This window comes from Thermobia domestica, chromosome 1 (genome assembly GCF_964235325.1).
Source record: "Thermobia domestica chromosome 1, izTheDome1.hap1.1, whole genome shotgun sequence".
In the NCBI taxonomy this organism is placed as follows: domain Eukaryota; kingdom Metazoa; phylum Arthropoda; class Insecta; order Zygentoma; family Lepismatidae; genus Thermobia; species Thermobia domestica.
In genome coordinates, this window is record NC_137454.1 from 194,087,006 (window position 1) to 194,108,206 (window position 21,201).

At 37.6% G+C, this 21,201-nt stretch overlaps 1 protein-coding gene across 7 annotated transcripts in view; it reads right to left on the reverse strand.

Annotated features, from left to right (window-relative positions):
* The window catches only part of LOC145692409 (E3 ubiquitin-protein ligase KCMF1-like), a 129,972-nt gene that overhangs the window by 74,646 nt on the left and 34,125 nt on the right, over positions 1–21,201 (reverse strand). The window contains exon 1 of one of the 7 annotated variants that reach the window (XM_081767746.1): positions 1,710–1,860. The exons of the other annotated variants lie outside the window; for them this stretch is intronic. Coding sequence (XP_081623872.1) covers positions 1,710–1,722 — 13 coding nt within the window. The 5' untranslated portion in view covers positions 1,723–1,860. Of the gene's footprint in view, positions 1–1,709; positions 1,861–21,201 lie in introns of those variants that run through there. 7 annotated transcript variants of the gene reach the window in all.

Consider the following 21,201-nt stretch of genomic DNA (forward strand, 5'->3'; position numbering starts at 1 on the left):
GACGCCTCTCTCCCCACTTATTAACGATAATAAAAACTCCCTGAAAAATGTATTATTTTTATGTAATAAAAAAATAATTTGCGAATCTTGTGAATCTTTGTTAACTTTCAAAGGAGCGTATGAAGGTCGCTAACATTCACTCACAGCATATTGCCTGGGTTCCCTCCAAATAGTATATTACTATCCTTTTTACTGAGTGACTCCAGAATTCACTCTTTTTTTTTTCGGCAGGGTAAATGTAAATCTGAAAAGGAGGGGACACATGACGTCACACCGTCCGCCTTACCTATCTTTATCCGTTGTATTTTTTTTTTTTTTTTGAAAGTGAGGGGACGCCACACACACTTTCTCGAAGTGGGGAACGACGTCTCCCTGCGTTCCCCCTCAATTTTACCCCTGGTTATCGGTTACAAAACGAAGTTACCTTATGAAACCAAAATTCACGGTATAACTCGAGTCCTCTGCAAATTTAACCAAATCGAACTATTTTTAATATTACACACACGTCTGCTTTTCAGAAAGTTCATTTTCATCTTGAAGATTAGTACTGATCCAGAATGCAAGGAACATTTTAATTTCATAAATTATCGCTTTATTCAAGACTACATCTAACAATGGTTAGGGAAAAGGAACTTTTAAAGCAAAACTTTCCTCTTTTTGCCCGCTCACACACACAACTGCATCTTGCCTTGTATGATTAACGTACGTTACTTTGTATACGATTAGTCCGATAACTGGTGCAAACTGAGTTTGACCCAGGATCAGGCCCAAGCGACTAGGGAGGAGAATTGAGACGTAATTTGCTGTGGCCTAGAAATATTTAAAGGAATCGAAATACAAACTATGCATCAGTGGCCGGTAATACTACTTAATAGACTATATTTAATGCCATGTAATTTTGGGTTAAGTTTAGAGTTACCCCTCCGCTTTTTATAAAAATCAGGAAAATTTACAGGAGAAATGAGGTAAGAAATTATAATTTGAAGTTTTTATTTGATGTTTAGGAATGTAAGTTCGGCAGGAGAGGTATGTTTAATGCGAGAAAAGATATGTGAAAATTAGTACTATTTGCCGCATGCGGAAGGTTTCAGCAGCATGGTAGTTGTAAAATATGGCGAATATGGCGAACAGGTGTAACGGATGCGCAAAAATAATGAAGAAAAACTTTTAAATTTTTGTGAAGCTCACGGAGTACTGAAGTTACGTGAAATGTAACAATTTTTAATACTTTAAGCATTGTTTTTTGTATGTTGCAAAGTCCAAGGGCACCTTCAGACTGGAGGGGCAACTCTAAACTTAAGCCGTAATTTTACATCACCACAATTAAACCCAACAGCTAGATTACATCACACAGCATTTTTTGTCGGCGCATATTAGTATTACTGCACGTCAGAAACAAATGCAACCAATTCCTTCTCTTTTGTATCAGCATCCACATGGGGTATATGCAAATTGCTTAAGCTGCTGCATTAGATTTGTTAACATTTTCTTCAAAAAATTCTGCAGGGAATTAAGATTAAATTACTATACTTCTGTTAATATTTTGAGACAGGCTATATGACTACATGAACATCCTACACGTTATGTCAACTGTCAAAATTATATTTACTAGCAAAATTATATTCGTGATCAGAAATACGGGTTGACTGTACCTAGAGTTTCTAACAAATACACTAAATTTAAATTTGTAAATATCGTTAATTACAAACCTCGAACGAGCATTTTTTGTTTATTTAAATGGCTGCTGCATACTCTCTTCAGTACCCAATTACACTAATGACAAGACCGAACTACCCGAATATACTGAACGCATACACACCTAAAACCAAACCCATTAAACAGAAACAAAATAAAATTCTTGTATAGATACACTTATTTAATTTGTTATTATAGTATTATTTTTCAATTTATAATTTGTTAACTATTATTCAATTTATAGTAAACCACACCTACATACTAACACTATGTATCGCGGTCAGTTACTACTTGCGCCATCTAGCGTTTTCACCAAAATTATGTAGTTCGGAATCAACACGCATATCGCAAACTGCGTTTTTGTCTTTGTTCTGTTGGAATGGTTTACACAGTTACAAGATTTCTGAGTTTCTTTCGAATGTAACAGTAATATTTAAATATTTCACATGGTTAATAAAACTTTTCTCATTTACAATATCAGTTTTGAAAAATCAAATCGCTTTATGTTTAACTGAAAATTTCTGTAACCTGCACCGGGAACTTGTGTAATCAAGTTCTTAGCAGCGATATAGTATGGTGGGGAACAAAATAGAATGGAAGTGTTGATCCTGCGTAATAATATGTACACACGCCTACTGCAGATTCATCTCACGTTAATAGTTGCATGAAGGACGCAAAATTTAACTCTGTAAATAAATATATTTCCGTCGATTATAGAATTTGTTTGTACCCGTTGCCGACAAAGATGTCAGTCTTAAGTTTGTTAAGCGGTACAGTTTTATAATCAAATTTTCATTGAACATGATTGGTTGGCTGTTTGATTGAAAGATACCTTTCAAAAACGAGGTTATATAAAACACGACCTATTCTTTAAAGTGGGATCTGAACCACTACTTGGGTTCATATCCATGGTAAGTATTCCTAGGATTGTTCAGTGGCGGATTTAGAAGGTAAAAACTGGGGGGGGGCAGCCAGAACCCACACTATGATAGGTATATCCAGGGGTGCCCATCCCCCCCAAAGCTGATGGCGCACTCCCCCCCAAAACTAATAATCTCTTCCCTCCTCAAAACTCAAGTCCTCTAAAAACAATTGCCCAGTGTAGCAGTAGTTTTTATAGTACTAGTAATTGTTATTTTTGTTGTTTTTATTTCCTGTAGTAGTATTATAGAATGCTTGTAGTAGTAGTAGGGGCAGTAGTAATTATAAAAATGGCATTACTTTTATTAGTAGTCTTGGTAGTGTACAATACTAAATATGTTCTATAAGGATATTGAAGGGTATAAAAATTTCTACACACTGTGTATGGCACAGGTATTCTTTTTTACAATTAGTAGTATTATTTTTTTCTTTACAAAATATTGATATAATTCCCTTGTACATGAAAAGTAAGACGCAAGTTACAAGTTATTGAGTTTGATACCAAAAGAAAATGTTGTCCACGAAATTAGCCTACAAAAAGAAGTGAAATCTAACAAAAAAGAAGTGAAATCTAACAAAAAACATTCCTGTAAAAGAGCCAAGTACGAGTGGCCTTAAAAAGAATTGAAATCACAAAAATAGGCGCCAAGTTCTGGTGGACAACAGTTACAAATACTCAAGGAATCACTTTCAAATTTAGATTTGAAACTTGGCTGTTGTCTGTATGGTTACCATTAGCTCACAATTATGTCAAACTACTTTATAATTTTCAACAGACAACATAGCCAAGTTTCAAATCTAAATTTGAAAGTGATTCCTTGAGTGTTTGTAACTGTTGTTCAACAGAACTTGGCGCCATCCTTTCATATAGCATCTTGCGCGGTACTTCATTCATAGAGTTTCTAAGCAGGGGGTAGGGGGATTCATTCTCGAGATTTAAAAAAAAAAAATCGCATCGTGTTCCAATGTTATTCTGACGACAGCAAAATTACTTATTCGACATTAGAGTAAAATTCTTCCCCAATTTTTTTTATTCCCCCCAATTTTTTTCTCGATGGTACAACTTGCGCCATTCATCCCTCCTGTGGGCGGCCCTTCTCTTTTAAAACAAACCAACCTTTCCTTTCATACGGCTACTTGCGCGGTACTTCATTCATCGAGTATCGAAGCAGGGAATACGGGGGTTCACCCCGGAAAATTTTTGAAAATTAGCATCTCAAAATCGTGTTTTAATGCTATTCCGACAGTAAAATTGCTAGTTCGAAAGTAGAGTAAAATCCCCCCCAAAATTTTTCTGAATGGCGCAGCTTGCGCCATACATCCCCCCTGTGGGCGGCCCTGGGTATATCGTGGGTTTATAAACTTTCAAAAATATTTAATAGTTTGAATTATTTTTGTCAGTCAACAAACTGAAGGCTAGGCCCCTCGGCCGCGGGCTAGATCCACCACTGGGATTGTTGTTTGTTGAACTCTGGCGTTCCTTCCCAGCATTGAGGTTATATGACATGTGTACCTACAATTTAGGTAGAATTCACACCATCGTAAGACGTTCAATTTTCATGCTCTCCTACCAGGAATTGAACCTGAGACCACGCGAACTAAAGATATATGTGCTGAACACTATACAAGCGGCAAGAGTCCTACTTTAACCAGGAATCGAATCCAGGGCCACGCGTACAGTGATTTAGGCCTACGAAGGAGCACTCATTGAATATGAGTTTCAAATACTAGTAATTCTTGCATTTGAAACCAATGATGGCATTAATTTTTCCCTTGGAAAAATTGTCCTGCGAAAATACTGGTAATCCAAATCGAACACAGGAAATATGGCTCCGGGGGAAGTTTCCCGGAGTCACCCCTGAAATTATCACGGTTTGAAACCAATAAGCACTGCACAATCAGAGCCTGCGTAGAAATGTAGGGTTAACTTCCTTAAACCTACAAATGTATCATTTAGAAAAAAAGTAAAATTGAGTACATACACCGTTATTTTCTCAGTAAATTTCGAACGAGTTGTTTCAGCTGTCTGTACAGTGCTAAGAACTATAAGGTGTGGGTATATCTTTTCTATGACCAGAAATATTATCTCCTAAGTTTAGATAGAAGCACCTTCAGCAACAGTTGTACGCACTGTTGCAAGCATCATTGTTCTTATTGTTCAATGTCTCTTTTCAGCACCATGGCTATACCAGAGGCGGATCCAGGGGGGCGATAGAGACGATTGCCCTCCAGAAGAGGAAACTTTCTTATTTTATTGAGCTAAGCGAAGCGAAGCTCTTATACTCGGGTTAGCCGTTTGGTTGTCCGCGAACTCCTCCTAGACCGTTTGGGCGATCTCAACCAAACTTAGCACGCTGATAGAGTATGTCGTGCTGAGTGACAACATAGGTCGAAATCAAAAATCCGATGTACCATCGAGGAATAATCACCGAAAAACGCTTCCTCCTAGACCGTTTGGCCGATCTCAACCAAACTTAGCACGCTGATAGAGTATGTCGTGCTGAGTGAGAACATAGGTCGAAATCAAAAATCCGATGTACCATCGTGGAATAATCACCGAAAAACGCTTGCATAGACTTAACATGGGGAAAAGGTCATGATTACGTAGTTTAAGCTCGCTAAGCTCATTTCATTGCAATCGGGTATATCCATTGCATTCCTAGTATATAAATAAACCCATCCATAAAAAGTTCGGAGCTCTTAAAAGTAGCTCTAAGTAACAATATTGCTACTGACCGCCCCCCTTCCCAGAAGTTCGTCCTGGACCCGCCCCTGGGCTATACGATGTGGAAAGACAGCTAAGCAAGGTATCGAAACATGTACTCTCATTAAGTTTGATCCCACTTAACCAGTCGACCCCCTCTTCACAATCCGGATATTTTTGCTTGGATATATTACAACGAAAGACACATCCTCCTGAAGTTATACACAAATCGGCGTCACAACGTTACGTTGAATTCACAGAAACAAACAAGTTACGTTCCAACAGGCTTCACAGTCTTACTAAAAAAATCGAATTTACAGCTTTTTCGCGGTCGGAAAATTTATATTAGGATCGACGAACATGTGACCGAGACGTGTTCCGTCTGCTGAGATTCGACTGCATTTTATGATGCGTGCGCATAATAACAGGGAAGTGGGCCACGAACTTGAGAAAACCAGAAAATACTTGGGGAAAATCAGGCAACAAAATCAAAATTGATTCTGTATATATTATAGATTTCCAAGAAGTTATATCAAAAGTTAATTTTCACTAAAAGGCATCTGCATGATAAAAATAACGTTATTTAATGTGAACCAATTCCGTAGGCTATGATATTGAGCAATTATTTACAGACATTTCATAAGCAAAAGAAAGCATAAAATTCAGGGATATCTTAATTATGACTGCATTTTTGTAAACAGGCACGTTTTGAGATATTTTAGAGAGTGATACACAAAAATGTCACAGTCATGATTGTAATTTGTGATTGTGTGTTTATGTCATCGAAAATGAAATTAAACATAGGCAATGTTGCCGTATTCTCTTTCGATAACAATTTCTCAGGAAATCAATATCTTTTTCGTTGTAGAATGACCTTTATTTTTCTTGGATCAGTACAGCTTATGGTACTCGTAATTTTTTTTGCAGGTGAATTAGTACCAATGACCTTGTATCCCCCTCACAGTGTGAATGAAGTATGACATCAAACTATTCAATTCCGTCAAGGTTTCGATAGCTCATTTTTGTTAACCCTGGAAAATGGATGCACACGAACGTACAGCATGAGTATGATTTGAGGCTGTCGCAGCATAACAGTCAGCAACTGAGTTTCTAATGAATATGCTAACAGACAATTATTTGTGAAAATAGAAATAAGTCATGACGTTAATGTGTGCCTAGGAGGATGATGGAATTGAGTAGGTGTTTCTGTAGAGTCCAGACACTCAACCATGTCTTCATCTCTTCATTCACGAACTTGAACTCATGGTCAAGTTCACATAATGCTCAATAATTGTAGTTTATCAAACTTGAGACTTGGCTGGAGAGGTCGGATTACAAATACTCTCCCCTCCGACAGCTGACGTGATACTAGTGTCGTACTTAATATTATGCCCAGAATCAGATTCACAGTCTGGAGGCGGAACCAACAGTATTTATGAATGTGTCGTACAACCTCCAAAGCCGTACCTAGCAGCGATGTGCAACAAGTGTTACTATTCAACTCTGTGACCCTGAAAACTATGCATTCCACACTAATACAAGCCGTTTTCGATTATTTTTACATGTTACCCCTTCCCAAACACCAAAGGATGCTACGGTTGTTCTGCTCTAACAGCACGGATTTGTGAATGGTATTATTCATCTCTGAAATCTCGAAAACTATGGATTCGTCACTAATATCAATTTCATTATTTTCCATGTCAACCTCTTGCAACTAGGGGTGCTAGGTGTCTTATTCCCCTCCATGTATATATACAGATAGTGGACACAAACTGAGAAACCTGCGCAAATAGCATTGGAAATTCCCAGCGCTCATAGAGCATCTGTTAGTTTATATCGTACTTTTGAGCAACGAGTCACGTGTGCGGGTCCTTCGTAGTCACTCCAGAAGAAGAGGTTCGTCAGTGAATGTCAAATTGTATACAGGTGTGCAGAGTGGTATAATGAGGGGCATATCCGACTTGAAAAGAGAAAGATCGTAGGGGCTCGTCTAGCAAGTGAATTTGTGTCCAAAACTGCAACACTTTCTGAGGTCTCACGAGATACAGTATCCAGGGTGATGTGTACATACCACATCCATGAGGAGCAACTGCAGGAGAAAACGGAAGTTGTCTGAAAGGGACGTAAGTATTTCTGAGGTCTCACGAGATACAGTATCCAGGGTGATGTGTACATACCACATCCATGAGGAGCAACTGCAGGAGAAAACGGAAGTTGTCTGAAAGGGACGTAAGTATATTAACTGAGATTGTTGCACGAAAACGGAAAACCATCGCATCAGCAATCACTGTAGAAGTGAATACACACATCGCAGAACCTTTGTGCATGAAAATAGTCTTTTAATACCTGCATAAGGCCAACATTCATGACAGGGTTGCGATACGGAAGCCTTTCATCAATAGTACAAATGCCACAAAGCGATTGAGTGCTGTCTGAAGCATAAAACCTAAACGCTGGATGACCTAAAACATGTCATATTCTCGGATGAGTCCAGGTCCACTATTCATCTGGAGAAGCCTGCCTGATTCATACAACCCAGACTGCTTGGTACCCACAGTCAAACATGGAGGCGGATCTGAGATGTTTTGGGGTGCAATATCATGGCAGAATTTGGGCACCTTAAATTTTCTAGAGGGTTGTGTCACTGCCAAGGATTATAAGACCATTCTAGAGGATCATTTACAACCTACAGTTCGAACGCTCTTCCCGGACGGTGGTGTAGCGTTTTAAGATTATAACTACCCCATTCACACCGCCTGTCACAGAGTGGTTTGATTAGCATGACAGTGAGGCTGAACATGAGCCACGACCCGCTCAATCGCCGGATCTCAACATTATTGAACCTGTATGAGATTTGTTAGAGGATCAAGTGAGGAAACGTCTACCTTACGCACATGGGCGTGCTGAACTTGTCACTGCACTGCGCTTCACGAGGAATGGCTCAAAATCCCTCTGCAAATGGTCAGGACCTCTGTCAATTTTCCCAAGTTGTGTTGATACTGTACTGTCCGCCACAGGAGCCCCATCATCTTATTAAATACAAATTATGGCTTTATACAAGGTGTTTCAGTTTGAATGCCCACTACTTATACTTTATATAGTTTGTTTTTTTTATTAGATTTATTAACCATCCCCTTATCCTATATTCAGTAACGTCCTTTCTCATTCCCTGCGATGGTTATGCTTGCAGTTGAGTCGAAAAATAAGCTGTACTGATCACATAACGACAATAAAATAGTTCGGTGCGGGACACAAAGTGTGCCCCGCCCTTGCCTCTCCTCGAACTTTTAAATTTTAAATAGTTTCAAAGCACAGTTCTGCGACTCAAAACGACTTATTCTATTCTGGTTTTCTCTATTGATATGAAATGTTTTTAAATTTTCAAGGTCTGATAATGAAATTCACGGATTTTTCCAGTTTTTCATAGTATACAAAGTCCATTCCTTATTCACGCTTTTGACAGATGGGTGGACACCCTGTTCAAGTGATAAATATTAGCTCTCGAAACTCATATAAGATTTTTTTTTTTTTAATTAGCCTTACATGCAAACACTGGAGTTATGGATAAAAAAAATTATACTTTCTGTCTCTTCGAATATTTCCTTGCCTAAATACTTGGAGACAAGCTACATGACTTCATAAACATTTTAAACATGATAAAATTAACTGTCAAAAGCATGTTTGTATTTAGGATAAAATGCCTTGCGAACTATGCAAGTGTGTGTTGATGAGAAGTTTGTTTACAAGAAACTGATGCAAAAGATTTGTGCCGAACATTGTGAAAATATCAAATAATCTAAAAAGTAGCCTTTGAAGGTCAAAACTAAGAATACATTTGTTGTGATATCATGATACCTCATATGCACCATTTCTTTCGATTCATTTTATTCTTTCGAGCTCCTCCGTGGCTAAGCGGTTAGCATACGCGCCTTTGGTGTGGGAGACCCGGGTTCGATTCCCGGCGGGAGCTCATGTGGTTCGGATTCCACGTTAATCGGTAGGTCCACGTCTCATATAGCCTTGCTGCTGAAAGGGACGCTAAACTAAAATCCACTCCACTCATTTTATTCTTTCCTGTAACAACATAATCCTGTTACTGTGAAACTTCTGAGGCTCCTATCAAAAAAAAAAAAAAAAAAGGGGGGGGCAAGTGGTTCTGACACGCTTCTTTTGAAACTAACTTAGCACCATTCAGGGACTTCTGCAGAAACCGAAACATATAACTCTGACGGTGCCAGGTCCGGGATATATGACGAATGCATTAACAGTGAGCAACCAAGTTCTGTCAATTTCTAATGGGTCGTCAAAGATGTACGATCTGGCGTTGTCCTCGTGGTATACGACACCTCTTCTCTTGGCCAGTCCTGGCTGTTTCCTTTTAATTACTAAGTGCACTCGTGCTAACTGTCGACAATACAAGCCCAATCCTATCGTTCTGCTAGGCAGCAAGTTTGTCAAGCACGATGCCCTCCCAATCCCACCAAACGCACAGCATAACCTTCTTGGGCGTCAGTGTCGGCTTTGTCACAGACTGTGGGACCTCTATTGCGGCTTCAAATCCGCTTCAAAAATGGCTTAATTTCATTAGGTTTCAGTAGGTTCAATCGAAAAATGTTTTTTGAGTCAGATCATGTGGCATCTAAATACTAAATGTTTTAACACTATTTTATGATGGATGTTTAAGTCATTGGTGATGTCATGACTGCTTACATGCTTATCTCGCTCGAATTCAGCCCGCATATCATACACTTTGCTATGATTGGTCGCCCACTGCGAAGAACACGTAAGATATCGAAATTTCCCTAAAAAAAGCGACTTAACTAGCTTCTGCTACTGCTTTAAATAACGTACCTCTCCTACAAATCACTAATTTCTTCACGGGCCTGCGCAGCATTTGCACCTTTATCGAGATAAAATTGTAAATGTAGTGCAGATTTGCGGAAAGTTTAGTCATCTTCATGCTGCAACATCTTACGTCAATTATAAGAATTCTAACAGTTTTTGTACATCTAATGGCTTGAACTATCAGCTGTCACATGACGTTGAGCCTGACCCTCTGCGACTCATAAAATAAGATTTGGGACACTAATGTGATCTTTGCTAAAAAGACTCAATATTTTTTGACTACCTGATATAACAAATATAACAATATATTCCTTGTTCACAATTTCAGGTATGAACTAGTCCATTTTATTTATGATAATCAAGGGCACCACAATCATTACAAATAGCTACTCTTTGCTTATCTATTTTTTTTTTAATCATGGTGTTTTAACACCCATTACAACAATTTAGAATTTTGTCAACGTAAATTGCTAGACATTAAAAATTTAACACAAACAATTATGCGTCGTACTGATCAGACATTTGTAGAATATGCAGAGAAAAAAAAAAAAAGGATAGGAAAATAATTGAATCGACGAATGCAGACAAGAACGGAGTCTCATATTTTATTAAATTTGTTTATTAACATTTTCCGATTCTCTACGGTATACGAACATTTCTATACAGAAAAGAGCAGTGTCGTAGATTTTACAACATTATAAACGGAGGATTTAATTACAGGCTGAGTACAAAAAGATGCCCATTGAAGAGATTTAAATAGTTTTCTTTTAGTATCTCAAAGCTATACAAAATGGACTCAGGTCTTCCCTGCAATAATTGAATCAATTAGTAATGTAGCTCCGCGATGCACTTCGTGCGCTAGTCACAGCCTCCTAGAAACAGCAATCAGAAGTAGCCAAAATGGATTCAGCTGGCGTGACGTCGGTCGAACGAGTGTCATCGTCACATGCCAGAGTAATTCCAGCAGATTTCCGCCTTTCATCACGAAAGAACTACAGATTATCCTTCCACGACATAGGTGTCCGTGTTGTACGGGATGCAACTATTATACTGTGATGCAAATATGGAATTGATGTATCCAAGAAGGCAATACACAATAATGTGCTGAATTCCAAAGGAGCACGGACGCAGAAAGCAAACTTCACGTGCGCAAGACTGGCGGATCGGACAGCCACATCCCGAACACTGGTGCGACCATTGTCTCCATGAATAGTTCGGCGTTGTGTGGTGAAACGGGGTACACTTCTGTGACATCCATTGCTGAAGCTGCCTTTGACTGCATAGTATAGTATCACGTATGGAAATCTCAATAACATAGCATCCTCTTCTCGGACGAATCCGGGATACGATGCACAATGACTGCATTCGTGTCTAATGGTACCTTGACAACAGGCTGGGGAACGCTGCCTGTAAATCTGCATCGCCACGTCGTTCTGGTACAAACCAGTAAGTTATCATTTTGGAACTGTATCTTATACTATGACTGTTACATTTGGGTTTACTACCTCTTCTCCATTTAAGCGCTGCATTTCAATGTATAGAAGCGTTTGTTTTCAGGACTTTGGGTAATGCAACTTACACGCCACAAAAACTTAATGTGGGCACAAACTGACACACTACACTGACTAAGCAGTATTGTGTAATAGTTTATGTTAGTCTACTTCCCAATGATGTGTGTAAGTTACAGGATTCGAGACATCGCTTTATTGGAGATTTTTGAAGACTTAAAACAGTCTGGAAATTGTCCGTACATCGCAAGACAGAAATTCAATATATTTAATGTTTTATTACACTTGCAGAAGAATCTATCCGATATTTCCGAGAATTATAATTTTCCGCATACTAACTTATTATTTGTTTCATACTGCAAACAATTTATCTTGTTCACCCCTTAAAGAGCCAATATGAAAACACAGTGAAAATCATTATGTAATATAAATATTTATTTTTTCAAGTAGCACAACGTCAGCTTATTACACATTTTAAATTTATATCAAAACAAAAATCCGTAACATTAATCCTGTCAATCAGTGTTGCGAACTAGGACCACTACAGCATCAGAAACATACGAAATACGAAAACGATTTCCAGCAGCAAGAATGCAAATGAAAAGGATTGGAAAATACATGCAAAATACCAAAGTTGGATATTTTGAATCCCTTAACCAATTATTGAAAATGATAATTAGGATTAAATTTATGAGATTAGGCCTTTATGTAGAAATTTGAATATTTTTAAAGATCTATAATTGAAGACGATCTACGTAAGTATATGATATACGAAGGTAGTTAATTGCCGTATAACAGGTTTCACAGAAATGAGGAAAGGAAACTTCCACATAACTATCATATTTCTCATTGCCCTTGAAATTTTCTCTTCATTTGAGGGAAAAGAAAAAAAGATATACGGACCACTACACTAAACTCTTTCGCCCAATTTCTTAAACTGAATCATTGTCATGCTGGAGTTATTACGGAAACATAATTATTAATGTCCGGATTTGTATGTAATTACATATTTTTCCTCCATATGTAGGTTCGTCAAATCCTTAAATGTTTGTGATTCACACCTGTACGGTGCTTCAAGTTTCATATTACATATTTTGACCAATATTACATATTTCTATGGTTTATACATTTTTTTTTTTTTACATAAAACTGTCTTAAAATTTTGCGTTACTAAAATTTTAATTTAAAATAAAAATAATAAACTCTTCAATTGTGCAAGGCTTGCATCTAGATTCAATTTTGCCATGTCCATCTTTCCGTTTCTTTACCGAAAGAGAAATATATATATATATATATCTTTTTTTTATTTGTCACACCGTGTTTCGCAGAATTTTCGCCGATAACCAATATAAATAAGAAGAAACAAGTAAAAATCCTCCCTCCGGGGTACATTAGCAAAATCCTCCCTTTATTTTCAACTCTGGAGGGAGACAGATCACGTGCCTGACAGGCGACTGGCCACGAAATTCCTAAAATGAAGTGTATTTGATTGTTATCGGAGGTCGGACGGGAAAAAAGATGAAAGCAAATCCTGCAATTCAAGTTAAAACTGTATGCTAGTGTGCATCCAGGAATTTAATGCAAGAGTTCGTTCCAAGAAGCTGCCGACAATGGCAATATCATAGCAGGTAACCTAAGCTTTCAAAGAACTTCGCTTGTTCAACTGAATAACAGGAGGACAGTACTCTAGTATTGCAGTTGCAAAACGCACGTACTCTGTATTGACCGTCGAAGTTAGAAATGGCTCCGGTTGCCTCAACTTTACCCGCAAAATTGCGATCGTGGGTAACTATCGATGATGCGTTTACTACGGACGCTAAAGTAGTGTTGTGCCAAGTGTGTGATAAAAAAAATTGGATGTTCAATGAAATCTCAGAACAACATGTACGAAATGCATTTCATGCCAAGAAATAAACATTTGCGAACTGCAAAAAAACAAGTACTCTTGACACAAATGCATCAAGATACTTCAGTGAGTGAGTTTTTCAAAGACTTATGCCAAGCCAAGCATGATAGCAGCAAACATACCTTGGAACAAAGTTCAAGTGCCAAAATATCGTGCTTTTCTGGAGAACTCCTGACGAATCCACTCTTTGAAAGTGTTATCTCGAAGTTTGTTATAGGGAAGCTATAGATACCATTAGGGCAGAAATATGTAGTTCATATATATATATATATGGATTTCTGTGGACGAAACAACGGACGCTTTGGGACGTTATGTAGCAAATTTAGTGATTGGAAAGTTAAGTGAAGATGTTCCATCTAAATCCTATCTTATTGCGAGTAAATTGCTGGAACGCATTATTCATTCCACGATTGCTCGCTTTGTAAACGATGGTCTTAAAAAGTGTTGTGGCCGGGAGGAGTTCAGAAAGAAAAAGTCCTTTTTCTCTATACAGACAGTGCAGCGTACATATTAAAAGCGGCTAGAGCACTTACAGTTTTTTACCCTCACTTAATTCATTTCATCTGTATGACCCATGCTCTTCAGCGTGTTGCTGAAGAGGTGAGAGACAATTTTTGCGAAGTAAATCAACTAGTTTCTTCCACGAAAAAAATGTTTGTTAAGGCGCCACGACGTGTTCAAGTTTACGGAGATCAACTGCCAGACGTGCCACTTCCTCCGGAGCCTGTGCTAAAGCGATGGGACACTTGGATGCAGGCAGTACATTTCTACAATGAACATTTTCAAAAAATTAAGCCTGTTGTTCGTTCATTTTCATCAGAGTCTGCTGTGTCAGTTGGCATTGCTCAGAAACTGTTTAATGACTCAAAAGTAACGTGTGATATCGCTAAATAGACAGCAATTTTGGTTGGCTACCTACCAGCATTAAAAAGCTAGAGACTGCTGCAAGGTGTGTATGGAGATGTAGGAGAAAAAGTTCGAAAGAAACTAAATGCAGTGCTGGAAAGAAACCCGAGTTACGACAACCTATTGGCAGTGTGTGAGATTCTCAGTGATGAAACAAGAACTCCCCTGAAGATATTTCCCCAAACTACATCTCCCTGTTGAAATACGCTTCTGTTACCTCATGTGATGTGGAGATCATTCTCTGAATACAAGAATATTTTATCCGATCGCCGACAAAATTTTACTTCTGATCATTTGGAAATGTACCTTGTAATCCATTGTGCAACAATACACAGTTGAATTGCAGACACATCTTTTGTAAGTACTTTATTTCAAATTAAAAATGTTCATTAGTGGAAATATTCTTCAATCTTAGTTCAGCTGGTATTGTTTAAAAGATATAGGACTGCTTTTCCCTGCATAAATATATATAATACAATACATTTCATCTTAAGTTGCTTTTAGTATTTAAATTTGTATATTGCGTATAATTCATTTCAAGATTGGGCCGTGGTGACGGATGCGTATTTAGTGTAAAAGGTTCTAGATTTGAAACGTGATCACACCACACCACATGAGATTTCTAACGTACAAATGCCGTATGCATTGCTTTTCTCGGGGCTTTCCTGTTTCTCTCTAGCCGATTCACATCTTCCTTCATTCGCGTCTGATTTTTATTATCTTGCAATCAGTCACGTCAGTGACGTATGGCTGTCTCAGCTGTTCAAGCATTTCACTTCATTGGGTGACTTGCATTAAGCAGGATAAAGTGTAGTAGATTTTTCTTTTTATTTTCATAATTCGTTTAAATATTGCATACTCATACGCGTGTTAATATTACGTTTTCATATTTCTTACATTTTTAAGCGATTATTGTTACATATTTATGTACATATTTAGGGGGTTGATATTACATAAAAATTCGGACTCTAATGATTATAATACGCGTTCCCGAAAAACTTTACCCGAAATAATGGCAGCTCTTGAGAGAAGTCACACCGATAAAAATTAAAATGTTACTGCCACAAGTTAAGCGAAGAAATTTTAAATTTTACCAATGTGAATTCTCAAAAGCCGCCACTCGTCTGAAGAAAATTCCCCTCAAGTATGTCCTTCCAGATTCTTTAATAAGATATAACTTATGCCATACTGTTGTCACAGAAATATCGACTTACGGAATATGAAAAAAAAAAAAAAAAAAAAAAATGACTGTACAGTTTTCAAGAAGATCACAATAATAAACGGCAAGCAAACCTCTCAGACTGGGTGTCTCACTAGTTTCTAATGATGAAGAATCAGAGTAATACGTGTTGCAATGCGGCCTGTCTGACGTTAATAGATGCTGCTACCTCCACTATTGGATATCGAACTGAGAAACAATTTACCGATTTAAAATTATTGTGACAATTTAATTACAACTTAAAAACTGATTGAATTACGTCAAAAATAAAATAAATGTTAAATCTAACCAATTAGATCCTGTGGCCCTGAGTAGTAGTCGAGCGGTCCCAGGTTTGATTCCCGGTGGGGCCACTCGGTCGAAAAAGCATGAAAGCTTTTTCAGGCCAGCCATCCTGAGTGAAGTTTTCCTCATTCACACAACGCAAATGCGGGGACGGTACCTAACATACAGGTCCCAAGCCGCTTCCTTCCCCAATCCTTTCTTCCTTCCCTTTCCACGGATAGTGCGATCCGCGAGGAACGTCATCTCTCATACGTGACCGGCTAACATTGCCAAAGAAGAAATCTAAATCCTAAATTCCAATTACATCTTTTATTTAAGAATGAATTTATCCTACAATGTACAGCAGGCCGAAGGCTTGAATGGAACAACTACGTAGCTTCCCTGCAACATGACAAATCACTTCTCATGGAAAAGTCTACAAGGAGAAGTATATATATTTAGGTGTGAATTCTTTGAGGATGATTTTGCTCATATTTCATAAATAAACATTTCACGAACAATCCTATAATGAGGTGTATGTAATTTTGTTTTTAAAAAAATTAGTAAGGGCTACTTTGTTCTTTTTTTTATATATATTATGGTATTTAAAAATATTTTAAATTTTAAGATTTAAATGGAGATTCTCTTGAAAATATTTATTTATGAAATATGGGGAAAACACGCTTCAGACGTATTTGATGAAATCGTCCGAGAAGAACTCATACCCGAGAATAAACTACCCAGTGTGGAGTTTTCAATCAGAAATGATATGTTATATCGTGGGATGTTAATGAAACATTATTGAACATGAACAAAATAGCGTGCACCCACAAAAGTAATTCCTCTTCTGGATTTTTCACCAAAAAAAAAAAAAAAAACACTATATCACAATGTTGTTAATGAAATATTAATTTATATAAATATATACTTTTAAAAAGTTAGAACAGTTTAGGAAAAAATCAGTTACTTATTTTCACCTGTCAGTAAAGCATTCCTATTTTGTGAGTAGAACGAAAATTCGAAAGAAAAATACTGGAATTTGGTATGCATTTGTTGAACAATTGGTTTCTATGCGACTGCTCACATATCGGAAGGGGCACACAGACAAAAAAAGGTATCTAGGGTCCCATGAAGAGTTTAGGGTGTCCAAAGGAAAATTCCCCCAGCGCCCTATCTCCGACTGAACTCATTCCCATCCGAGACAAGACCAGACTCATGATCATAAGCGCATCAGAGTGACTGCTCCACGGAAGCAGAACCACATTTTATTCCCATCCGTGATCAAGGACTAAATAGAATCCAAAATCCGAGTATATTTACATACATTGGAAACAGATTTCTTTTTTTACTCCAAAGAAATTTCGTAATAAACAGTCAGGTTATGGGAATAACATATACAGTCCGTAATTATCTGAAACACTGTGTTCCTGTTCCTGGTTGCATATCATAATGTTTCTCATTTATATTGGTTGATAGCTTCAAACTGGTGGATCAATCTGCACTCAACGCGACTTAGCCTTAATTACTTTACTTCCAAAAAAGAAGTAATGTCGGATAGACGCCATGCAGTCAAGAACTCTGTCGAAGCATGATTTCAAATAAAGGATGAAAATTTCTTCCAACAACGCACAGAAAAGCTGTTATGGAAAAGCTGTTGAAAAGAACGACACGCTTTGAAATCTATGGTATTTTATTGCTACGTATTATACTACAATGCACGACGATGGAATTGTTTCTCAGTCAACGTCGACAATTCTGTTACTGCTCTGAGGCTTATGAGTGGGCTTTTCTAGACCAATTTCTTTCTGATTCTACTTTTTCTTCTACTAAATTGAACTGATTGAAGTCAGTCCTTAATACACCGTATAATCAGACTACGGTATAAAACCGTTCTTCTTTTAGTTATTAACAACAATTTCCACCTTCCAATCTTAACAATAGTAAATATCCTGTAAATGAAATCTGACCATTTTCCTTGGCCTTAAAACCATCCCGAAAATTGTGTGATTACCGTGCGTAGAAAGTCGTACGATCTACTACGATGTAAGTCAAATATAGCATGTAAAAAATGTTAATAAATAAATAAATAAATAAAAATAACAGCTATAAAGGGAATATTTCATTTCTGCCATCGTTATGAAGAAACCCATCCCTTATCTACATATATAATTACCACAGCACGAATTTCTAAATTTTAACCAATTTTTAAACTCAGTTCGTAATTTTCGAGTTCCAGCGTATTTTTCCGTTTTATGTTCATGTATCTCGATAAGTCCATCTTACTGAATCTTAGAAAATACTATTAGGACTTAAAAACCTATTAGGCCAAATGAGCCTTCCACGGAACCGAAAAGTTAAATGGCTATATTTTCTTAAATTCGAGTACAAAATTAATTGTTTTATACGCCATTACTGTATAGTGAGCTCTATGAAATATGTGCCCATTACGGCTTTGTCAGCCCACCAAGATGTGCAAAAAGGCAACAGAAGGCGTTTCACTCTAGAAAATATCCAAACGTGGCTGACTGTGAAGAGAAACAATGGCAAAATGTGAACTCCCTAGTGGTAATAATCCGTAAGAGAAAGTCCTTGGTCAAGAGTGGGCAGATTATTATTGGTAGTAGTACTGTTGTCGAATTCTTCTTCGTCTACTATTACTAGTACTTCTACTGGCCCTAGTGATTTTGCATTGAAGCGAACAAAAGTATTTTTTTTTTCTCTTCTTAAACAAAACACAAAGTGGATGTTGACTACTTGTAGCCCCTTAATCTTGACATCACACAATGCAAGTCAGAAAATACATCCCAACTTCAAAGTCATGTATCAGAGTACCTTTCAACAAAATAAATATTAAAAATCCAATCATCATGAAGCAATTCTAAGATAAAAATTACTGATATTGGTTGGAATTTAAATTGTGAGACGCTACGACGACCTAAATATCAATTTAAAAAAGAAAACTTTCGCTCATCTCTATAATGGTCAGAATTATTATTACTGTAGTAGTAATGCTTCAAAATTGATTTCACTAAAAAAAAAAAAAAAACCTACAATAAAGGGTTGTAATCACTATGGAAATATAATCCTATTTTAGGTGCTAATTACTTCGTAATTTGTATTTTACAATCTCTTTTGGTATGATTATTTACAACATGCTGAGTTATATCACGCGGTGCAAAATATAATACCACTGAACTGAGAAGTCTGATATTATAGTGTCACTTATATAAAAACATACGCAGGTATATGGTTTTCTTTTAATTTTAGTTTAATGCCCTTTTCAGTGATTGAGCTATACGAGATGGGTAGGTAAATTTGGAGTTTTGGTTGAAATGGCTTCGAAGAAAAGGCTTATCAATAAATAGGTAGAGAATATCGTGTAGATAGATATCATGATAGAATGGAGTATAATCATTATAAAATACGTTACCCTTATGTAGAGTAAAATTCACTAAAGAGCTTTTGTTTCTACGCCAATGAACCTATGAGATGCTTAACTAATATTCCACATAATTACAATATATTTGCAAGAACAAAATATCAACACTAGACACACACTACAGCAATTTATACAAAAAGGCATTTATTAGTTTGAAACTGTGTTAGCTTGGGTAAGACTACATTACTAGGGATGGCCACAAAGTTCCGGTTCCGGACCTGGATCCCCGGTTCCAGAACCGGATCTTAGGAACCGGTTCCAGGCCTGGATCCGAAAACCCGGTTCTAGAACCGGATCTTAGAAGCCGGTTCCAGACATGGATCCGAAAAACCCCAAAGACCCATAAAGGAGGCACAAAGTTCACCTTCAAAACAGTGCAAAGAGGACCATGCGCTTGTGCCCTCCCCGCCCAGACCCGCTTGTGACCCCAGAAAAAAATTTGGTCCACCAGTGGGTGTTTAGCCAAATAAGTTGGCCATTTTACCTGTTTAACCAATGAGTTAGCCAGTTACCCAATTTATTTAGCCAAATGAGAGAAGCGGCCGCCGCCTGGGCGCCTGCCTATCGCTTCCACCATTTCATCTAGCACACTGTTCACAGCCTGCCAGCAGCTCGGGTTTAGGGTAGGGATGGTCTTAAAAGTTTCGGTTCCAGAGGAACCGGTTCTTGGAGATCTGGTTTCAGAACCGGTTCCAGGCCTGGATCCGAAAACCCGGTTCCAGAACCGGATCTTCTAGAACCGGATCCGTTCAGACCCGAAAACCGGTTCCACCAGGAACCGGTTCTGGCCATCCCTATACAGTACACTTCCAAACGAAGGAGTTTACATTGACTGCGAAGCATATTTCTTCAGAAAATAAGGAATGCGTTCAAAGATTGCTTGATCCTGGCTTTAAATTGTTAAAACAAGTCGACCCGTGAGCTTCTGACCTTATTTTTGCCATGCAGCTTTGGTTAGGGATATGAATTATGTATTTCTCATCTTTTGGGAACTATGGCCACTTTAGCCGGTCACGTACGAGGAATGACGTCACTCGGAGATCACATTACCTGGAGAGGTGAGAAAGAATGGAAGCAGTCTGTAACATTTATGTTAGGTACCATCCTGGCATTTGTCTGGTCTAAATGAGAAAAACCTCACTCAAGATGGCTACCCTGAAAGAACTTTTACACCTTTCCGACACACTCCTCATCGGGATTCGAACCTGCGACAGGTGCATTTTGGTATAGGAGTCACAGTTATAATAATTTTTCTATCCAAATTATTTGGATTTTACTATCAGCACTTCATTTTTTCTCCTTTTCTTAATCCAGAATTTCACTTGAGAAAAAGAAAGAAAGAAAAAAGGTTCGTTCTTAAGACAGTTTCAAATCTCCGATCTTTGGTTTCATAATTTAGTCTATTCAACCATTCCATTGACTATTTCTTCACTTACTGGTACGGTTTACTTGTAGTATATCGAAGAAGACAGTGACAGAGGTCTACTATTCGCTTATTTCGATACACACTTTTCATTGTTTACTTCAGATATCAGATCGTCTAAAAAGTATTGAGCTTTTGCGTACGAGATGGCGTAATGTTTCAAATATCAGGATAAATGAGTCGTAGTGGATCAGGCCTAACGTGATTTGACAACTGTCAATTCAAACTAGTAGATATGGAAAAAGTGTTGAAATTTTTCTAATCACACACGTAGGGTATTCGTGAAGATGAATGAACTTTTTTTTTTTTTTTTTTTTTTGCAAAAATACGCTACAGTTTTAAATTTTAATTCGATCAAGGCGCAAATGATG